The sequence below is a fragment of the Stegodyphus dumicola genome, chromosome 7 (genome assembly GCF_044657685.1).
Source record: "Stegodyphus dumicola isolate Sdum_Otavi_A_Nest chromosome 7, ASM4465768v1".
In the NCBI taxonomy this organism is placed as follows: Eukaryota; Metazoa; Arthropoda; class Arachnida; order Araneae; family Eresidae; genus Stegodyphus; species Stegodyphus dumicola.
The window spans coordinates 143443364-143467956 of NC_140774.1; the positions used below are offsets into that span (position 1 = coordinate 143443364).

A 24593-nucleotide genomic window follows, 5' to 3' on the forward strand; every position below is an offset into this window, starting at 1 on the left:
AAACACTGATAGTTTTACTCGGATTCGAATGTCGGTTAACGTGCTGAATACATGGATATACATGCTTGGACATGCTAAAATGCAGGACGGTTTCCCTTAAATTTTTCTCTACGATGATCCCCCTTCTCTTAGGCAGATAGCTGTAATGTGTTTTTTTGTATTCAAGTAATGTTTTTAATATTTTCAGACCCACTTCCTTTTTAGAGACTTAAATGAAAGTCTCCGTCAGGAATACTTGCCTATGAACCTCCGTCATGAATATGTGTCTTAAAACATTATATTGTTCATTCTGTTTCCGAATAATGTATCTGATTCACAGAAAGACTTATCTCCAGCTTCAGTTTCTGGACCCACTCTGACCGCAGCACAACTCTATGAGCAAAGCGAACGAAGAAAGCAGTTTGTCTGTTGTACAGCCTTTGTTATTCATTAGGATGATTAAGATAACATACTCTGTGATTCTGGGATCTTCTGCCTTTTCTGGAAGACTGATGGTATTATATTTTGATTTGCGAAGTGAAAGAATACAAGGAGGAGCGAATCTAAAGACTTGAATTAATAATTAATTTATGACAAGGAAAAATAAGAGAGAAATCTCTATCCTTTTTGCATCAAAGGTTGTTGGATAATACAGAATAATTTCATATATTTCATATATTTCGCAGTATTCGTAAGCAAAACCTGAACCTCGCAAGGTAATTCAAATTTACATTGCAAACAAAGGAAGAATAATCTTCTTTATCTTTATGTGGGCAGTGCTCACCGAAATGAAATAAGATGTTAAAAAAAAAGGGCATCTTAAACCAATTTACTTTTCTCAGTTAATTTCCGTCTTTTGATGAAAGTTTGAAGTAAAAATGCCTGAACGTGATGTCTTTTGTGCTCGTTTCCATAGAAACGCTTGATTTGTTTGGAGAATTGAAATTTCTTCTCTAAATGTAAGCATAATTTCTGAATTCAAATTCAAGTTATTCATTCCTCTCTTCCGTGATTAAATATGAAATAGTTCTTAAATAAATTAAAAATTTGCTTTATAGGTTTTCCCATTCGTAATATAATTAAGTATTTGTTTGTTTATCCATCAAAATGGTTTAATAATATTATTAAAAAACCTCATGCTCAGGTTTCCGCACAGTGTATAAACTACAACTTTAGATGATTAAACAGCTCAATTTTTAATAGCAGTCATTTCCTTTATTGATTTTGATTCAATGCTAGGAAAAACCTCTTAATAGAAAACCAAAAGAGAAGGAAAAATGTGAAAACATTCAATATTCAGTATTACAGAGTTTTAAGTATTGCCATTCTTTATACTTCCTTGTACGAAGTAAAAAGGAAGAATTGTAATCGCGAAAAGTTTCACGCAGCATATTTCAAAGAAAATATCCATTTTGACCGCTATCGAATGCAATTTAACGATGTTTTTGCGTGATATCTGCACGTAAGAGCAGAATAAAAGACTCTTTTCCTCCAAAAAAATTATAAAACTGCTTTAAAATGAATTCTGAGGAGAATTTTTCGTGGCGTCTGTAAGAACACATGTACGTACGTGCGTACGTACGTACGTATTTCGCATAACTCAAACACGAGTAGCCTTAGAACGTTGAAATTTTGTATATAGGACTCCTATAATATGTAGATATGCACCTCGTATTTTGGTCGCAATCGGCCGCACCAAACGTATATAAAATTATTTATATATATATCCTCTCTGTTACACGACTCAGTGATCTCAGTTTCTTTACTCTTATATGTTTGGGAATTGTACATTTTTTGCTTTCAAAATGATTGAATTATGTTGTTTTTATCTTGCGGTTTAAGGTTTTTATGCCTTTCGTAAATCTGTATGGATTATTTTTAGAATTATCAACAGTTTTAAAGTTGTTTAAGTGCTCCTAAGCCTTTTTCTTGATGACGGCCATTCATTGTTTACATTTGAAACAGCAGACTAGTGGATTTGTTGCCAATCTACAGAAACTTCGCAACAACAAAGATAACGCCTTCATTTATTATTGCGAATTAAATCATGCTTAATCCTTTCTGGAATTTTTTCGAGGAAATAAGTGTTTAAGATTTACTTCGTAATTTTTAATGCAGATATTTTGAGTTTTTATGTATTTTTCTCTTGTCGCGAAGGGAGAACTGAATTAATTGAATGAGAAGTACTCAATCGTCTGTGAAAAACTGTTTCTTTTTTGTTTTGTTTGCTTAATTTCTTTTATATATCGTTCTAGCTTTATTGTAATATTTGAATAGAACATGTGGCAACGATTAGATAATTCTTTAAATGATATAAATTTTGTGCATTCTGAGTTATAATATGAACGAAATATAATACTGTTAAGGGAACCTAGCTCCAAAGTGTCGCTATGGTAAACAAAGTGAATTTTAAAAAATGCATTTATTCTATTGTGGTTTATGCGCTGTCGGCGAAGTAGGTTTAATTCAATCGAATAAGTTTAAACGAAATGCAAGAAGAAATGCGTATAATTTAATATTCCGTACAAGGAACTCATGTGGTGTACACATCAGATTTTTTTCTTTACAATCTCAGTTTTTTTGGAGGGGGTAAACATGGTGTACATAAAAAAGAGTTACAAAAAAATCTGTTTTTGATCCATCTTAGAATTCATTTTGGAGTAAGTCATTTATTCTGTCCGTACATAGAAAAGTTAAGCAACAAAAGTGGTCAAAATGGGTATTTGTGCTGAAATATGATAACTGAAATTTTTCACGATTACTATACTTCCTTTACTTCGTACCAGGAAGTAATAATAAAGCAAGCGAAAACATTAGCTTTCATCTCTACTATTAAATAATGAAGAATCTGTATGTATGTTCGTACATTTCTTGTATTGATAAAACCCCGGCCGCTTGCAGTTACCGAATTTTTAACATAGTTATTTCTTCACTCGAATATATGCACCTCGAAGCACGTATTTGAATTTATTTTTTATTCGGTTCAGATTTTATACGAACTTGATGAATTTTTCATTGATAAAGTTATCGATCGAAATGAGCAGTGGCGAAATTCCTAGAAATGAAATATCTTTATTTCGCCCGAGAGACAGGTGCCACTCTGAAAAATGTGAGATATTTGTCTTTCAGTTTTGATCAATAAACTGAGCTATTTAAAAGCAACATGTTGTCACTGCCAGAAATAAAATACTATTATTTTTTCCGCTCCAGCGCGGTGCCATTTACTATAATGTGGGATGTTAAACTTTCAGATTTAATTGCATTTAAAACAATAAATGTAGCCCTTAAGTATATTTTTCCTACTCTCTAATCCCATTCATTTAAATAAAATACATTTAAATCATGTAATAATTTAAATCATAATTACATTTTTATAAAATTGACAGTACAATTTTCCAGTACACTGCCAACTGCTTAGCTCATAAAAATATCACATTTTTCTTTTGTTATAATTTTTATTCTAGGTGGCTAGGCGTAAAGTACAAATTGAAACTACCTCGCTCTGGATGGATAAGTTTCAATTTGATTTTAAATAACAGGATCCTTTTCAGAACTATCGCACCCTGTTCAAATCTTCAGTATCTAATTCTTAAAACAACTAATTTTATCTTCATATGTTTACGACAAAATAACTTAATTGCATTTAGGTTGTTGTTTACTATGCTGAACAAGAAGACAAATAAACAAGAGAGAAAGCGAAATTATATGATGCTTCTAGGTTCGTTGATTAAGGACAAATGTTTTAACAGTACATTGTAAAGAACAAACTTCTTTAAATAAATTTATTAACGACAGAACAGGAGTAAAATGATAACGAGTTTCTTCTTTGAAAACAAATTCTAATGATTATTTTTTATCTAACACCTTTTACACTTGCCACTTGAACAAAAAGAGAATCGTAACGCAAAGAGTCTGACAGACGGCGTTTCAGTACTGCAAACGATGACTTCGTACACAACCCTTCCAGTGAAACCTCATAGTCAGTTTTGAGGTATAAACTTTGAGGTAATCTTTCAAGATATGCAGGAAATCTCCCTCTTCGACCGGATTTTGTGTTTCTAGGTTCAGTGTTTTTGGGAGGATTATTGCCACTAGGAATTACTTGTGAGATTTTCGAGTTATCGGCTTCACATGTCTCAAGATTTATTGGTACTTCACTTTTCAGTTTGAAATATGGCTTCAGTCTACCTGCAGATATTCTTTGAATTTTTCCTGAAACTATTGCATCGAAAAATTTGAAAAATTTCTCAAAATGTTGTTTAATTAAATATGGTCCAAGATAGATTGGTTCAAGAGAAAATGAAATTATGTTATTAAAGATGAATACATGTGAACAATTTGCTAAGTATGCATTTGTTTTTTTTTTTTTTTTCATGGCCGGTTGTTCGAATTGGTTTCAGATTATGGACATGGTTTTGTAATTTTTATGTAAAATCTGGATGCTTCGCAGTTGTGAATTCACTGAAAAATTTCCCAGGCAAACAAATTGGCAGAAGTTCAGTAGAAGAACAAAGTAATTGTTTTTAAATGGAGGATCGAATACCAAGAAGAACTAAAGGTAGAACACTAGTCCAAGAATTTGATGTTTGAAATTGGGATTAAAAGTTCGATTTTGGCATTCGATTAAAGCACTAGATTGTGAGTGATAAGCTGTGGTAATGTCAGCTTTCAAACCTAGGTATTTGTTCAAGGATTGGAAGAGAAACTGCCATGCTTTGTCATATGCTGTCTTCTCTGGTACTCAAAGTCGCAACAAGGGCATTTGCGATGGAATCTGCAATTTGGTCTTTCAACGGAACGTCTTCGATCCACCGAGTAAATCTGTTGATGATAGTAAACAGATACCTAAAACCTTTGCAAGATATTAAAAGGCAAAGAATATCGAAGTTGCTTGAAACATTAATTTGGAACCTTGAATTCAGCAGATGGAGCATGGGTATGTGTGTAAAATTTCCACAGTTGACAGTCTTTGTTTATGCCAGGCCAAATGAATCCTTTTGTCACTAGCTTCATTGTTGCATGAATTCCAAATGGGATAAATTATGTAAAAAGAAAAATATCCTCTCGATAAATTCTTTAGTAATGTATGGCAGGTTAAAATTAGTGGTGGTATCACAGTAAATTTCTTATTGCTATCCAGGATAAGAATTTGTACTATTTCGAAACTTCCATTTAATTTAAGAGTCTTGAGATCTTCATCCTACTGGCAATCTGTAATAACTGTATAATCAATTGAAGCTGCAGTAGCGGTAGTTTCAAATCTCGATAGTGTGTCTTCTGAGATATTTTCTTCTTCAGAAATGTACCATAGTGAAATCAGCAATGTAGTTCAGTTGCCGAATTTGCCTTGGAGAGGCTTTATCTAAATTCTCCTGGAAGGTAAAGGTGGTAGGTTTATGATCAGTGAAGATAGTAAATGTTCACCCCTCCAGAATGTCTTTAAAATGTTTTGCGGTTATGTAGATTGCAAGTAATTATCGATTATAAGCACTCTATTTCTCTGCGTTGATGGCAGAGAAAAAGCTTAGCAGTTGTTTTTTACCATTATATAATTAATGGATCACGACACCCTCGACGGAATCTGATGCATTTGTTGTAAGGGTGATCTGCGCCGTTTTATTACGGTGAACTAAGATTACTGAGTTGCAGAATGCGCTTTTGATATTAATTAAAACATTCTACACATCTTCAGTGAACATTAAAGCTATTTTGCTATTCATCTTTACTCTTTTAAGCAAGACTGTGAACGGTTGTTGCAGTTTGGCGCAGGTATGAAACGATGGTAAAAGTTGATCATTCTCTAAACTCTGTGTAAGCTTGTGAAGGATTCTGCTTTAGGCTATTCCTTAATTGTATCAGCTTTTGATGGAATAGGTTTAATTCCTTCCGTTGATAGTTAATAACTTAAAATGGTGCTACTTTGGTAGACGGTTGCACGAATTTTGGCGATTGTTTGGCGAGTTTTCTTTTGGCGAGTAATACAACTTATGGTAAACCCATTGCTGGATAAGTTATTTATGGTAACCGATACTTTGTTGTCATTTTATTAAAAAAATAATGCGTTTTATTATGCATAACTTCCGTGTTTTAAATATTATTTATGGCTTCTAAATATTAAAAATCAATTTAATTTTACATTTTTATTTGAAATAAAAATTTTTTTGTTTATAATATTTTATATAATTCTATGTTGTTGATGATGTAATCAATGACCTCACCTTACTTAAAAAGTAATTGGTTTTATTAATATCTATAAATTTAATCTAATGTTTTAAACATCATTTATGGCTGTTAAATATTAAAATACAATTTAATTTTGCATTTGTTTTAAAAATGATTTTATTATGAATGATTATTTAAATAATTTTAATTCTATGCGTGATGTAATCAGCTCCCTGATTGGTTACTGAATATTTGTGCATTACCGCGCCATTTTAAAATTTTATTATTCATCTCTTCGAATTCGTCAGATTTCAAATGGAATGAATATCTTCGTTTCGAAGATGAATGTTGTTATTGGTAATTACCAAGAATTATTGGTATTGGAATAAAAAAATTGCCCTTTGAGACCTTATTTTGGCCAACCTGTCTTTCCTAATCAAAGATTTATTTATAAATTGTTAATAGCGTCAGAGGTAATTTATTTTAAATTTTTTGAGAAAACCTCGCTAATTGTTTCTTCAATGAAGTGCGAGATAAGTGGATAACAGATGAAGATGGTTAAAAGAGCCAATTCAATTATGATTTCGATTTTTTTTGTGGTACTTATCAATAAACAAGAGGTTAAATTACTCAAAAAATGTAAGTACATATTTTTCTTTTATTTTATAATTGTATACTTCAATTTTTGTTAAAAACATTAATACACTATTTTCAAAAATTGCTGAGATAATTATTGTTACATATGTTTTAATGTTAATTATATTTTATATAACGTATTTTAAAGTATTTGAATTTAATAATATTCTAATTCTTTTAAATGTTGATAGGATGGTTTTTAATTCTATATTCAATTTCAGTAATATTTTAATCTAATTAAACGCTGGCACAATGTTTTTATAGCTGTGTTTTTATTCTTTTTTTCGCTATATGAAAGTAATAATAGCCTTACTTTAGTATTTTATACTCATAGTAAATGCGTTTATTTACACTTGCCTGCCATCTTAAAAAACAACATTTTCAACAAAAAATTAATCCGTTACTTTTAACGATATTTATTTTTTTTTTTTAAGTTTCGAATACTTTACTATGCGTAGAAACAGCGTTTTTCAAGATGGCTGATGATTGTAAAAATCGCGCCAACAATTGCGCCAACGTAAATCGCCAAAAATCCGTGCAACCCTCAACCAAAGTAGCACCCTTAAAATTTCAAATTTACTCAGACCGAATTTCCATTTGCAGTGTTTCTGCTCAACCCATAGTTATTGAGCCTTCTGAAGAATTAATTCTAGATGTTTTATATGTGTTTCTGTGTCTGGAGAAGCAATGAGAATATCATCGAGATAGCAGAACCCACAGTCTAGGCCGCTAAGCACTCTGTTCATAAACCTTCGGAGGGTTTGTGTAGCGTAGCGTAGACAAAATGTCATATAATGAAATTCAAAAAGTCCGAAAGGTGTTATGATGGCAATCTTTGGAAAATCAACTTTATGAACACGAATCTGTTCGCTCTTATCAAATATATGATTGAAAAAAAAAACGTTTCTCCATTCAGAATATTTGTACAGTCCGTTACAAATAGTAGTGGTTAACGCTCTGGAACAGCATTTGCATTACGCCCACGGTAATCACCGTACGATCTCCACTCACAGGAAATTTTTAAAGTGAGGTGTAGTGAGTTGATGAGCTGCTTTTGGATGACCTACAGAGATCCTCTTGCAGCATATACTAAAATTCCTTTCTCCCAGCAATCAACTTTTATTCAGAAAGTCTTCTGACTTTAGAGAATATGAGGTTTCCTTTGGTTTCGATGAATAGTTGCACATAATGTTCTTTCAGTTTATGTTAAGCTTGAGTAAGTTAGGAAATTTATTTAAAATGGCTTTATATTAATTTAGAATTAATATAAAGCCTTTTAATCTTAATTATTTGCTTTATATTGTTTTTGGAAAGCTATTATCAATGAATTTAGGAGTGACGCCATTGTTACTTAAAGTACGTCAGTAAGGTGGTACTATCGATTAATTTTCTATTTTTACTATCGACTGGTAAGTTTAAATGAAAGAAAGTCTATTCCAACGATAGATATATTAACATCATAAATTATAAAAGGCCAATTGGAAGATCTGCATAGTCCCAAATACATTTCCAACAATATTTTGTCATACGTTTTGATTGCTGGACCGTTAGCTTCAAACAGCTCAAACTTAGACACAATTCTTTTTTCCAATGGCGATGGTGGGGTAATCGATATATTTGCATGCTTTACTGCCAATCAAAACTGTGGGTTGGTAATGCGTTGTCACGAATATATAAAGTACTCAGCTCGACCCCTTGACTTTCTATCATCATTGAAAGCTGGAGATTCAGTTTCTGGTTCAGAACACTAGTACTTGTAAGCTGTGTATAACTGTGTGCACTTGTAAGCTCTCTCGCCAAACCGTTGGTGAAAATAACAGCAATTTGGATCACTGTTATTTTTAGAATGCCTTCTTGAATTCGATCTGTATCTTCGTATATGCGGACTGGCATTTCTACGTCTACTCATTTCCGCTATCTGCAGTACTTGCTCAGTTTGATATCTGTTTTTGTAAGTCTTGGGCGATATTGTTATTATGTCGTGAAGAAACAATGCGAGGTCCTGAGATGGATTGGCATTTAATACTCATTCTTGTCAGCCATATTGTTGGTAGTTTAGAAAAATCATCGCTGCTTACAAAGTGCTCCGCATAGTAACTGGTAATCGTTGCATAACCAAACTTTTTAAAATTTCATTCGGCATCTGCTCCGGCACCAATTTGCGCATTTCTCTAAGAAGGTGGGATGGTTTCCTGTCATCCACTTCCAATTTATTCACAAGTTTCTGAGTTTTTTGCGATTCAGAATGGGCAAAAATTTTAATAAGCCTCTCTTAACGGTCGAATATTTGCCGTCGTCTGGTGATTGGACACGTTATCAGAGACATGGGACAATATCCCTGCTTCGATCGAACTAACTACATAATAATATTTTGTTTGATCAGCTGCAATTCCACCGTTGCGGAACTGTGCTTCGAAGTGAAAAGACCACTCTTTTCTGTCCGGCCTCCAAAATGGAGAAATATTTTAACTACCTTAGCAACTGTTAATCTCTCCGATGATGTTTCAGTATTCTCTTTCGTATAGATTTAATCCCAATCAATCAATCACAAATGTGGTCACAAATTTATAGAGTCGTTGACTAAGGACAAATGTTTAATAGTATGCTGCAGAGAACAAACTCCTTTAAATAAATTTATTAACGAGAAAAGAGTTTTTTTTTAAAACAATAATGTTTATTTTCTTATCGAACTCTTTTTACTGTTGCCACTTGAGCAAAAAGAAAATCGCAACGTGAACTGATTGATACACGGCGTTTCAGTTTTGCAAACGATGTCACCACAGTGCTCTCTCTATATATGTATAATTTTTTTAAATAATAATAATAGATATCTATTAATTAGATGGAAATAGTGGCCTTAAAATTTATTTCAAAAATATATTTTAAAGTATATTTTTTAAATATAAAATATATTTTAAAAATATGCTTTGTAATATATATTTTTTTATGGTTTTAGGTACGTGCACTTAATTTACATATGCTCTTAGAATTTAAATGATATTGTAAATTAGCTTGCAGCAATAATTAATTTTATTTTTTATTTTTGCAATTAAAATTTTTTAATTATATTTTAAATTTGTATTCTTTATACGAATAGAATATTTGCTGAATTCAAATTTTAAAAGACTTTAAATATATTTAAGTCATTCGCTTTATTAAGGTCATTGACATCAAAGCTGGAAATTTTAATTGCTTCATTACTGATAGTATGTTGACTGTTGTGAAACTTTGCAGCCAGGTGATATTGAAAAGTACGGAGTTGTGCAATATTTAATTCTTCACCAATCCTATTTTTTCTTATATTACACTTCGTTGCAGTTTAAAGTATTGTAGAGTTTGCAAGGCTTTTTAATTTTATTCGAAAATTACTTTATCTGGAATTCTAAACGTATCGGATTTAAAATATTTTTAATTTCCGAGCGCCATTTTGTTGCCATTTGGCAAACGCAGGATAATTTTTTTTTTTTTTTTTTTTTTTTTTTTTTTGAATTGAAGCTCTCTGCTGCTCATTAATAACCTAAGCGATTTAAAAGCAACAAACGCAATTCTTCATCTTTTCCATTTATGAACCAGTGAAATTGCATTAGGTAGATTCATTAAAAGCATTATATATATATATATACAGAGAGTGTTCTCAAATTTTTGTAACGATTTTGCAAAGAATTGTATATGAATAATCCTTAAAATTTTATTTTCTAATATGTTTAGTCTGATAGCTGTTTTGTTGAATTTCATATTACATCTTGATTTCGAAGATAAAAGTACTTTTCTTAAAACATCAAGATTGATTTTAATCCACTCCTCCTTCACAGTCTTTCAGAGTCCCTCCAATGTTTTCGAATGCCGCTTATAAAGAGCTTGTTTTAAAAGTCTAAATGCACAGTAATCCATAGGAGACACATCAAGGGACTTCGGTCGGATGCATTTAAAGGGAATAGCTTCAATTCTAGTTTTATTTCTCATTTTGTTTTTAAATAGAGCAGTAGATTTAGTGGTATGACTGAGTCTTATCCTGATGGAACGCAACACAGTGAAGATTGTTTGGATAAAGAGATACAATTTCTTCTTTAAAAATAGGTGTTAAAACGTATTTCTGTTTTAACACCTATTTTTATTAGTAATCCGTATTAATGTTTTATTAGTAATCCGTATTAATGTTTACATTTTTTTTCTACTTTCCTCATTTTAAGTTTTTCATTTTAAGAGAATCCTGTAATAGCCATAAAACCTTTAGAAAAACTTTCCTTGTTTTCTCTGAACCAACATATCAAGTCTTTTTTCTCTTATATTTCGGTAGTAAATGGACCATTTCTATTGCAGTCAGATAAGAATATTCAAGCCTCATCAATAGTAACTATATATTTTCATTTTTCACCTGCCAAATATTTTTCATACAACAATCTACACATATAATCTTACGCTGAGAAACATGTTTCGGCGTTAGGCGATGAACATTATTTTTTTTTTCTGATTAGCTTTAAATCAATTTTATAATTTTGTTCACAGTTTCTACAGAGATATTTTAAGATTTTGCAATAAGTCTTTGGGGGCTGGAATTTCCTTTGAAACATGAGATGCGACTTTAGATTTAATAAGAGTTGCACATACCTTTGCTGGGTATGCATTTTTTGCCTTTTCCCAGTCAAATGTAAACTTTGACTTTTTCCCTTTCATATTAATTATGTCACATATTTTACATGTAGAAATATTAAAACTATGCTTTTCACATCTTTTTTAATACCTGAACTGAGTTAGAGTATTTCTCCTCAGACAGCGCAAAAGTATAGCCTTCGATCCATTGTTTATTTTTTAGCCACATGTTAAAGAAAGGAATATTTTTAATGCTACAGACGATAATTAAACCCTATTTAATACCACTCACATTTGCATTTTTAAATTAATTTTTTAATTCATGGAGAAAATCAAAATTGTTACAAAAATGTGTAGGCACCCTCTGTATATGTTATAGTAAGTATTTTAGGCGGCTGATGATTTGAAAAGTGAAACGAACCACGAACGTCATTCGATAAAAATTGTATGGTAGCACTTAATACTGTATGAGGAAGAAAATAATGTTTAATAATAAAATCAAAATGATAGAAAAGTTGAACATGCACGGGTGAGACCAAGAGCAGATAAATAAACTGCGAATCCAACAAGACCATAAAGAGAACTTAAAAACATGGCTACTGAATAGTTAAATTATGAACAATCTCGTTTTTTTTAATTTAACTATTGTAGTATTAGAAACTATTTTTTATAATTCATTTATTATGCACACATATAGCAAATTATTAAAATGGCTGTTATCCAGATCGGCAGAATGTATACAACTACGACAAAACGGTCTTACTACATTCTGAATGATAAAAAATTAATAAAAATATATTTATCTTTTAGAACTCCAACACCAGAAACATTTCTTGGCAAAAGAATCTTCTGCTAAAAATTCAATGGGACATTTTATTCTATAATAAAACTTCAAATTTATTTATGTAAAACGTAGAAGTCTATGGGCAGCGATCGCCTTGTATCCTACATCGAGAAATAAATAAACGGCATAGTCTCATAGTCTACTTGCATTTAAAGCGTGGATAGAACGTATGAACAAGAATAAATCTTTTTTTCTTATATATCATAAATATATATTTATTTGAATAAAGTGATAACAGTCTCTATGAAGAACTTCCAGAAGAATAAATATCAACATTCTTTTCAGTTCCGATGCGAAATAACAAACAGGCAAACAACACTATTATATTTATCAAATAATGTGCATTCTTCAAAGTCTATAAATCAGATTTATAACTTCCATATCACAGTTTTACAAATTTGCATTTGAGGTTGAAGAATTTAGATTATTCTTCTTTCCTTTCAGATGAAGATTTTGAGAAAAGCGTTTCTGTTCTTTTGGATGGCATCGAATACGAGCTTCTTTTCTTTGATAATCCTTTGCCATCGAATAATATGGTAAGAATTTCAAATATATTTATTTCAACAGCTATTTTTCTGAGGTGCAACTGAAATGTACAATTTATACACACTCGTTTTCGGACATTTGTATTTCTTAAATTTATCTGCGTAGATCTTATACTAAAAACTGAAGCATAATCTTCAAATTTTTTTAGTGTATTAATTTTCTCTGTTTAAAGCTTTACTCGTTGCAAAATAAATATCATCAAAATATTTCTTGTAATAAGTAATTTATTTGAAATTTATTAATCATTAAAGCACTTAATAATTCGGAAATTTAAAATTTTTATTGAGATTTTCAGCAGACGATGTTTCTTGTCACAATTTTTCGTTTGTTTTAAATAAAAATGCACCACAAGAATTATAGTCTAAATTATTATTTCTTTAGAAAACCATATTAACGGTTCCATATCTGAAGTGTTAGCAAGACACTACCAATTAACAACAGGCTCTGTTAGAACTTTAAGTAGTCATCATTTTGAAAATATTAAAAACATTAAAAATATCAAAAACAATCCTTTAGTGTTCAACTATCTTTGATGTTATAGAACAGCCAAGATTGCGTGAAACTTTTGAAACTGCACGGAAGTCTGGATAACATTCCAAACTAAATCAAACAAAACCCAACAACTGCAGATGTAAAGTTTGCTATTTATAAGAACAATTTGCATAAAAATTAACAATGGAACTGTCTGAATCATTAAGGCATATGGGTAGAACAGGTAATCAGCAAAAAGGAAATCTTTATACCCCCTGCGTTTACAAAATCCATGGAAACAGCGATTTATCATATTAAAACAATGTTATATTTTCAGGCCAATGAAAATTTAATATATTTGATCCGATATACGAATTGCTTTGTGGCGAAAGCTGAGTGAAGAATTTAATACGAAAACTATTGCCTACTATTGAGTATGGGGATGGTGGCATATTGATTTGGGTATGTTTCGTTCCCTTTGGGATGGTAAATTTAGTTTTGTAGAAAATAATATAGATCAGTATAAATATGTAAGCATTATTAACAAAAAGTTGAAAGAATCTGGAAGAAAACTTAGAATGCAAAATACATTCAAATTTTATCACGATAACGATCAGAAATATGCAGGGTTAAACATTGCATATGGTTGTTTGTTACACAATTGCCCTTAAGTTATCAGAAATCCTCCATATTTTTCAAACTTAAATCTTGTTGAACGTCTAAGGAGTGAACTGGAGAAAAAATAAGTATACATGACATTTTTCGAAACCTCAATTTAAAATGACACTTACGGGGAAGTGGAACAACATGGAACCTTCTTACTTCAAAAAAATTAATAAAATCCATGCCCATGAAAAATGTAAGCTAAAGGATATATGACGAAATACTGAACGTCCCGTTATTTAAATGAGTTTATGTTTTATTGAAACTAAACTGCTTGTACTTTCCGAATATTTATGCAATTTCATTTTCAAAAAGGTATTGAATAAACTTTTTTTACTAAAAACGTTTTAAATAACGTTTTTGAAAACAAGCAGGGTTTACAAAAAATGGCCTAGTATGCGCGAAAGCAAAATTGAGTTATTTTGTTTAGTAACTTCGTTTAGTAACTTTCGTTTAGTAACTTTCGTTTAGTAATTGATATTTGAAAAGAAACCGAAAACCAAAAACAAAAAACAAACGAGTGTACAAAAACAAACGAGAGTCACTGTACTTCAGATTCTTTATCTAATTTGTACAGTAGTTTTCATATTAGTTTGATTACAAGTAGGCCTATTTTTATTAAAAGCTCCTTCAGGAAATTTGCATCCTCTTATATGCTTAACCCTATAATTAAAAAATATATTTATAGCATTGCAGACTTCGATTGGAAGTCTTAAAGATCTGTGGAAGCTAGTCTTTACACATTTTCAATTTTATTCCAGTAATGGTGTATGATATGCGCTAAGTAATAATATGTGAACTACTATAACATTATATTATTGAATAAAGATAAGAAAACCTGGAGTTCCGTTTTTAAATACATATGAATATGCAATTAGTTTTTAATTAAAAGATATGTGAGATAACTGAGGACCTCATTATGACAGATTTATAAGATATTTTAGTAAATTCTGGTTGCAAAATATGGTTAGCATTATTTGGAGAGCTTTTCGGTTTTCTTACTTAACCTGAGTTTTGGAAATCATGATCAAAATCCGGGACCAGCGCATTACCTCCCTCGAATTCCATGTCAAACATGAAAATGGCGAAATGGCAAAGTGTCGGATGATCTTTTGTAAATAAAATCTAATTTGCTTAAACATTTTACGATTCAGTGTAAAAATTTAGACCATAGTGTAAAAATTCACATAGTGTATCACATAGTGTAAAAATTTAATAAAATTTTTTCCATGTTTAAAACTAATCATCCTCATTAGAAATAAAATGCTTGGCACAATCTTTAATTTTCAGTTTACTTCTAGCATTACTTCCAGTTACTAAGTATGACGGCATATAATTAATGCCTGTTTCTTCAGTACTAATTCCAGGGAAATATATCTTTTCATATATCTGTATAATAGCACGAAAAAGCAGAAAATTACGTAGATCTACAAATTTCTAACCACAAACAAGTATAATTCTCTTAAATTTAAAAGAATTAAAAAGCCAGCCAGAAGAGCAGAAAGTACATTATTCAAGAAAATAATCATTTGACATTCTCGTTTTCATAAATTCGGAAAATCTTAGAGCTTATTCTTCTTTTGCCATCTTCTAACCATCGTTCTTGCCCCTTAATCTCTGGAGAAAACGAGGAAATCTAATAGTCCCTCCGCAGTACGATACAATTACATAAGTATAGTAAACGTTTATTATTTTGTACATATTACATGTTATTTAATTTTCGTTAATTATTTATTACTTCATGGGCACATTAATGGATTCTCTGCCAAGTGTAATGAATTCTGGGAACGTGTTTTGAGAACGAAGCGCTACCTATTTCAAGTTTTTTTTATCTCACATTTCAGTTTTTGTGGCACTTCACTAACACTTCAATATATGTTCTTTTTTTATTCTGTGCATCGTTGCCAGTGGTTCTCCCACTGCAGCAGCAAGGCTTCTTAATGCAGTACATTTGTGAAGCAGAGCCTTCCTGATTTCTTCTGAAACCTCTTCACGTTCTTTACGTCGACGACCAATATACATCTTTATTTTTCTCTCAAAATTAGAGTTTCCCTCTGTAACTGCGCTGTCATAACAGCGTTTGGCTGGTTTCCATATCCTAAAAAGAGTTTTTTCCAACATATCATGTTTTATACCGATACCGCTGTAATAACATACTAAAGTCTTAAAAAACATGTTTAATTTTAAGTTTATCAATAGCTCCTATAGAATCGCATTTCTCCCTGCATATCTTTAATTGCGTTTCCTCGCCATAGCTCTATAAAAAAGAACGAAAATATATCGACATATAATAACAAAATTTTATTTTTATATAAGTAGACGGTAACGTATTCAAAAAAACTATTCTTCCCGCTTCTGTCTCCTTAATCGGCTACAAATTTATAAATCGGACAATCATTTCGACATAGAAGAGTAGTATATTAGTTGAGTTTAGGTGTTCTAAGCACTTCTGCTTGCAAATGGTCTCAAGCTCATGGTATTTCATCCTAACTTGGATGGTTTATTAATGGATGAGTGAATAAGACCACTGGACATTTGCAATCTGACTCCCTTAGAATCTCAGTGAAAAAGCTGATGTTCCTCATGTTTGATTAGAATACCAGCCGGCTCTTTTTTATTAAGTTCTTCGTGAATGTATTCTTTTACCTTGACAAACAGTTCTAACGTAACGATCAAATAGATAACTAAAATATTTCTTGTATCCCTGTTTCATTAACACCGTTTCTTAAGTTATTAATTCCTCTTTTCCCCGATTTTCATTTTTTCAGCTTTTCTCGGTCTTTGGTCCTCAAGGGCTACCCTTGTGACTCTTCTATATTTTCAAATAATAAGATAAAGATTATCCAATATAAGTATACTATAGCAGTAACATGACAAAAAAAAACTGCTTTCGAATGGAGCAAGAGAAAGGTGGCCCGCAAAACATTTGCGAAACGCTGCCTCAGTCTAATAGTGTTAGCGTGCTCTGCTTTAGTCCATCAAAGAGATAGCTGAAACATTTCTCGTTTTCTTTACAGTAGTTTTTATTAACGCCGCTTAAGATGTTAATTTCTTTTTTCTTCTACTTCTCAATTCTATCACATTTCTTTTAGTTCAGACAACGGCCTATATTTTAGCAATTTTTATGCTCCACGTACTCCCAATTGTGAAACTAGAAGGTATTTAATTTCAACAAAAGAAGTAACTATTTTCTACGCTCAATGTAAATAACGCTTAAATCAAAAAAATATAAAAAACTATGATTGTTCATCTCTTTCAAGTCTTCTCAAAATTCGCTTTGGTAAAAAAATGGTTTTTAGAAAGTAATTACTAGTTGCTTCGTTGATTCTTTCTGCTTTAATGTATGTAATTGGAAGGCCAGAATGTTTTTGTAAGATTTAAATAGCTAACATAAATTTCCCATTTGATATTCATTCTCGATTAAGCACAAATGGAGACGTTAAGCCTAAATTTAAAATTATGCGAGTTAGTTTTAGTCGCCTATACGCCTGTCTTTATTTACTTACACATCACGAATATGTAAATAACTAAAGACGAATAAATTTTGATTTGCCCACACCTATGCATCCTTTCCTAAACACATATTTTACTATCACCAGTGGTGCTATTATTCTCAAACCTCACCTTTTTTGACCGTATCACTTTTCCAATGTTGCCATCAAATGTTATCAACGTGTATTACTTTTTAAAGAAAGTAAATTTTAAGGATAATACAGTGAATATTAAAAATATGTTTGGCAATAAAAATAAAAGAATGTTGCCATCAAATGTTTGAATAAAAAATGTAGCGAATATTATAAAAAAGTGGCAGCATTTAACAATTTATCTGGAATTCTAAAGATATCAGGTATAAAATATTTTAATTATTTTTGTGTATGTTATTGATTAGCAAACTAAGCAGTTTAAAAGTAATAAAAGCAGTTCTTTGTCGCTTTTATTAATTGTCTGCTGCACTCGTAAAATTTCACTAGCTGGATTTATTATAAGCATTATATATTTGTGCCTTGGCTTTAGTAACTATTTTAGGTCGCTGTCCCCGCCATTGGCTAGTTATTTAAAAAGAAATTCGAAACAAAAGTGATTGGACTCAAAAATGAAGTTCGAGAATAATAGGCCTTGTAGATTAAAAAAATGCATGGCTACACTTAACACTCTATCGGAAATTTTAAAGATATGCGGTTTTCGAAGCTTTTCTGATTTTGCTGTTGAATTTTATGTGGCGTAAATAGGAAGAAAGTTATGTTTAACAATGAAGTAAAAAAAAGAGTTGTGGTAATAAGAGGGAGTCTAAAAGCAGATACTGGATAAACTGTGAGCTCAATGAGAGCATAACAAACTTTAACATTTAACAACCCTCTAAAGCAACCTTGAAATCTGAATCGTTTTAGACGTTTTTGCTATAAGAACAATATAATTCAATCATTTTTAAAGCAAACAATTCACTATTTACCAGCATATAAGAATAAAAGAACTGATCAATAGCAGAATTAGAGCACTTTAAACACCATGACTTTAACTCTATTCAACTTCAGATCTTAGATATAATACCCAATCACAAAGAACGAATTTTTCAGGAGTCACTCTATATACTAAAACAACGTTCACTTTATCCCTATGGACTTAACACTTATATACATAGTCACAAAGATCTTTCCAATAAATCCATTTTCAGTCAATTTAAACTTTACAGCAACAAAACGCAAAAAGTCAAAAGAGGAAGCAAAATAAATGTACTAATAAATTCCTCATAAAACTGAAAAAAATTCATTCATGAAAACTACGACGAAATACAAATTATTAAAGACAGGGTTCTTGATTTTTGTAAATTCAGGCTTTCTAATTGTCTGACTCTACGCAAAATTTATTTTAAAGTCAATTTTCTGCATCCGCAGTTTGACAACATTCGATTCTCTAGAATCTTCAACGATTGTAAAGTTTAACTTCCCAGCTGTAGACTACCAATTGTTGCATTTAAATATTAAAAGACGTTAAGCAACTTGCTTACTAACCACCATGAAATAGATGAGTCAGCAGAATGACATTCCAAATTACCAATTTACAGTACTTACCTAGATGCCCATTATTAGCACATAATTACTGGCAACATGAATATCATACAAAACGATCAATTAAAAACACTAATGAGTTATGAAGAAAAATTTAGACCAGTCAGACACATAAATAAAAATTACTGTAACAAGACTTTAGAAAACAGCATCAACGAATTTATAGTTAAAGCAAGCTATCAACTGAATTTACCTACAGATACCTTTTTAGAATGGAAAAATGAAATACTTAAACGCATTTCCACCGCACTTAATCACCTCAAGTTTAAAAGTACATTAAATTGGTCCCAACTTCTGTCTCGTATAAAAAATTTTAAAAACTTTTTACTATTACAAAAATAAATAAAGCAAATAATAAATTTAGCATTATATGGAAACAATTCTACGCAGCAATTATTCATAAAGAACTTTTCAAAGTAACTACTTATCAGTTAGCAAACCTTACAGAAACATCTATAATAAACAGAATTAAAACTTTTCATAAAATACTAAATATCTATCTTAAATCCAAGCTACAACAGATTTACTAACCACTATGCACTTCCCAAATTCCATGAAACACCATTAAAATTCAGATTTATAGCAAATGGAACTAATAACTACAAGAAAAATGTAGACTATTATTTTTCAATTCAACTTTAAAAAAATACATACAAAAAACATACAAAAAAATTTGTAAATTTATTTTCAACGATTGTAACACTAATCATAACTATTGCTGGATCATACATAATAACACTCCTGTCATCAATGCCATTCAAACAATTGACATACAAAACATTAACTGCTATGACTTTTAAAACTTATATACCTCACTTCCTTTAGAAGAAATCTATACTAGTCTACTAGATCTGCCTAAACCCTTCCCTGCTATGCTCACGATTATCAACTTTAGTAAATGGAAAACCTACCTAAAATGCACACTTTTTCATAACTACATTCAATTTCAAAATCAACTTTTTAAACAAGTCAGAGGACTTCCAATGGGCTCACATTCCAGTACTTCGATCTGTAATCTCTTTTTATTTATTAAAGGATTTACCTTCCAAAAAATTTACAACAGCAAGAATTAAATTACTACAAGCACACTTACAAATATATAAATGATCTTATTACAATTAATAATTTTAATAAGATTGAATATTCCGAAATTTATACAGAATGCCTAACACTTAATAAAACTAATAATTCGCAAAATAATATCGATTATCTCGATCTTCAAATCATTAACTACAACAAAATTTTACTTTTTGACAAAACAAGAAACTTCAGTTTCAATACTAATAAATTAATAAATTGGAGTTCCAACATCTCCAAAAAAGTTATTAGTAATACAATAATAACATCGTATTAAAAATATTTGCACAGATACGATAGATCTACAATGCTGCTCATTTTGCTGCTTGTTAAAATTCCCAAAAATAATCTAATACCTAATCGATTTATTAACCATTGTCTTAAAAGGGCAGGCGTTAAATACTCACTTTAAATTATTTAACTGATAGGGATATGATAATTTGTTCCTAAACCTGAGAAGGCGGTATAAGTTGGATGACTATTAGTTGGAGTATTTCTACATAGTGTAATTACAAAATTGTATATAATGTAAAAAACTAATTGTTTTCAGACTTTTGTAATGTCAAGAATTTCAATTATTAATATGTGTTTCAAGTCATTATTATTCTAATATTTTTATTTGTATTGTGTATTTTAATCTGGAAAAAGTATTCTTAAGCTCTTAAGGTTTTATTTAACTCATTATTCTTGAGTAGGAATTGTAACAAAGGCGAGAGACGGTTGCGAGGACACACATCTGGTTTATTGGTTATAGCCTTTTACTAACAATGGAGGCAGTTGGGAGTCGTGTGTCGCCCTTTTAACTCTTGGCGTGTGAAACGGAAATCGCTTTCCTGTCGCTTTGTTAAGGTTTCAGTTTTCTTACTTCAAGACAGTGGGTGGTTAAACTAACCTTGGGTAATTGGATGCTCGTAAAGTTAACTTTCGCTTGTTAGTTGGGGGTCTATTTCTTTTTCTCACGTTGTGAGTACAGATGTTTTTTCGGATTGCATTGTCAGATTTTCTGGTGTTTGATACGTCGTGGGTGTGACATTTTCTCAATTTAGATAACATAAAATTCCGGGATTGGTAAGATTTAATTTTATGATTTTTTTTGAAAGCTTATGAACTCACAGAGGCGGAGAAACCGAGTTTTCCTGGGTGCTAGCACCAGGCTAGAGATCATTCTGATTCAGATTTTTGAGCGAAAAGGAAAAGGAGAAGCAGAAAGTTTTGCGGGGCGAGCGACTTGTACAAGCGGGCTGCGGTGATGGTTGTAGAGGAGTCGGATTTGAGTGACTTTTGGGCAGCCGCGATGTGAAAGAGAAAGAAAGATCGTGGGGCGCTTTGCTCTGCTGCGGGTTTCCTGAGCCAGAGGGACTGGGTGTGCGAGCTGCAAAGAGCATTTTTACTGAGAGCTGATTGAGATGTATAGAAAAAAATCTACCAAGAAAATTTAGCACAGATTTTCTCTCTTCACCTGAATCGCCGGTTAATCTCCAAGAGCCTTTCTCCGAAACATTCAGCATAAAATGTTGCCTCGCCGCTTCGATGATGCACGTGATTGTGCTAAAAACTGGTGTATATTCAGCTACCTGTTATTGAATTGAAAAAGATCCTTCTGAATTGGACTATTGGTTTCCACCTAATGGGCAGATAAAAGATGCTTCTGAATTGGACTATTGGTTCCCACCTAATGGACAGTTAAAGCTATTCCTGGCTGTTTGAAGAATTATTAGACTGTAATTTCCACTCTTGATCCCTAATGATTTTTAGACGCTTCAGAAAGGGTTGTCACAGAAAGAAAAATGGGCTTGGCTCATTTCCATGTGGATTGGACACTAAGGATCCTGCTAATCAGGAAAAATTGTTTTCCATCTGTGAGTGAAATTTTTAAATATATTTTCTCTCTCTCTCTCTCTTAGTTTTCCCGAATGCAGAACAGTTAATCGTGATTTATCTACCTGTATATCGTTATTACTTATATAAATTAAATATTAGAGTTAGTAAAATTGAGAAGTTATTTATAATTTCAAGTGAATGCCAGTTTTAGGAGGATTAAAATTTGTTCACCTACTGAATTTTGTGAGCTAGAAAGCGTTACTTTCTAATTACTGAGAGTCTGTTATTTGGAGGATTAAATTTTGTCACACCTACTTAATTAAAAAAAAATATTATTCTTAATTAATGTAAGCTGTAATTTGGTGTAGTATTATGTGTTATTTTGGCTTAGAAAAATATGTGGTAGGATTACTAATCAGTTATCCATTATTTAATTATATAAAATAGTCAAGAATTTAATAAATGTGTGTTTAAAATTTAATTGCATTTGTGTATTAAATGTTGTGTACTCGTATATTTTACTGTGGTCTGTCATGTCCCTCTATTTGTTTGAGCCGGAAGGTTTTTAAGAAACATGGTGTTTAATTGAATTTGGGGTTATTGATTATTTCCTTTTGCATAGGTTACTCACAACGCAAACCTAAAGTTAAATTGTACTATACCACTATACGATTGATAGATTTACTATACGAATGTTTATAAGAATGTCGAAATGATATATGAATATTATGAATTAGATTTTGAATGTGAATTATTTAATATTTGATTTTTTTTTGTTTGTTTGTTTGTTTGTTTGTTTTTTGTTAATTTTGTCCGGCACCATGAATTAGTTTCAGTTTAAAGTTTTAAAAGAAGTATTAAAACTCCAATAAAAATTTTCAGATATAACACTTTTCTTATGCTGTTACTAAAAAAATCTGATGTGTACACCACATGACTTCCTTGTACGGAATATTAAATTATACGCATTTTTTCTTGCATTTCATTTAAACTTATTAGATTGCATTAAATCTATATCGCCGACAGCGCATAAACCACAATAGAATAAATGCATTCTTTAAAATTCACTCTAGTATTTGTTTATCATAGCGACACTCTGGGGCTAGATTCACTTAACAGTATTATATTTCGTTCATATTATAACTCATAATGCACAAAATTTATATGATTTAATGAATAGAATTATCTAATCGTTGCCACATGTTCTATTCAAATACTACAATAAAGCTAGAATGATGCATAAAAGAAATTAAGCAAACAAAACAAAAAAGAAACAGTTTTTCACAGACAATTGAGTATTTCTCATTTAATTAATTCAGTTCTCACTTCGCGACAAGGCAAAAATACATAAAAACTCAAAATATCTATATTAAAAATTACGACGTAAATCTTTAACACTTACTTCCTCGAAAAAATTCCAGAAAGGATTAAGCATGATTTAATTCGCAATAATAGATGAAGGCGTTATCTTTGTTGTTGCGAAGCTAAGTTTCCCTAGATTGGCAACAAATCCACTAGTCTGCTGTTTCAAATGTAAACAATCAACGGCCGCCATTAAAAAAAGGCTTAGTGACACTTAAACAACTGTAAAATTGTTGATAATTCTAAATATATTGCATACAGATTTACTAAAGGCATAAAAAGCTTAACCGGAAGATAAAAACAACATAATTCAATCATTTTTAAAGCAAAAAATGTACAATTTACAAACATATAAGAGTAAAGAAACTGAGATCACTAAAGCTGGGTAACAGAGTGGATATATATATAAATATATTTATATACGTTTAGTGCGGCCGATTGCAACCAAAATACGAGATGCACATCTACATGTTATAGCAGTCCTATATACAAAATTTCAACGTTCTGAGGCTACTCGTTTTTGAGTTATGCGAGATACGTACGTACGCACGTACGTACATACGTTCGTACAGACGCCACGAAAAATTCTCTTCAGAATTAATTTTAAAGCAGTTTTATAATTGTTTTGGAGGAAGCGAGTCTTTTGTTCTGTCCTTACGTACAGATAATACGCAAAAACATCGTTAAATTGCTTTCGATAGTGGTCAAAAATGATATTTTCGTTGAAATATGCTGCCTGAAACTTTTCGCGATTACAATACTTCCTTTTTACTTCGTACAAGGAAGTAAAAATGAGCCTATTTCATAATCTTTAGTCTGTCAAATAGCTCTTTGACAATGAAAATGACTTTTTCCCTTTCCTAATTTCTTCTTCATTCCGACACGACAATTAGCCAGAAATCAATTAATTTCCATTCACTAATTAATATATTAAAAATTTTAACAGACGTTTTCACTCACATAAGAACTCCGCAACAAACGTCCTTCAAGCAACCCTAGACCCTCTCACATCCCATAAATTACTTCTCACAAGTTTCGCCACTTGAAATAATTCAAAGTATCCCCAATGCCAATAACGGAATTTCGGACACACACCCCTAAAGAGTAAGACACAGAAGAAAACATTTTACCGACATCCCACTAGAAAGAATATAATTAATGCATTTCCTGGCCTTTTATATCTTCATGTACATTTAGCATTTTTTTTCTTTAATATATATATATATATATATATTTCAATTTTCATTTAAAGAAATTATTATTTGATTTGTTTTTGCGAAGATAGCATTGTTTTGTTTCTTAATTTTCTAATGTTGATTTCAATTACTTTGAGTTCTATTTCATAATTCCAATTAAGATCACCACTGTTTAATATC

At 31.2% G+C, this 24593-nt stretch overlaps 1 protein-coding gene across 1 annotated transcript in view; it reads left to right on the forward strand.

Moving 5' to 3' along the window:
- The window catches only part of LOC118189622 (uncharacterized), a 152226-nt gene that overhangs the window by 97135 nt on the left and 30498 nt on the right, over positions 1-24593 (forward strand). Inside the window, exon 3 of the mRNA XM_085821437.1 lies at positions 12656-12747. Within this exon, the coding sequence (XP_085677563.1) occupies positions 12656-12747 (92 nt within the window). The remainder of the gene's footprint in view (positions 1-12655; positions 12748-24593) is intronic.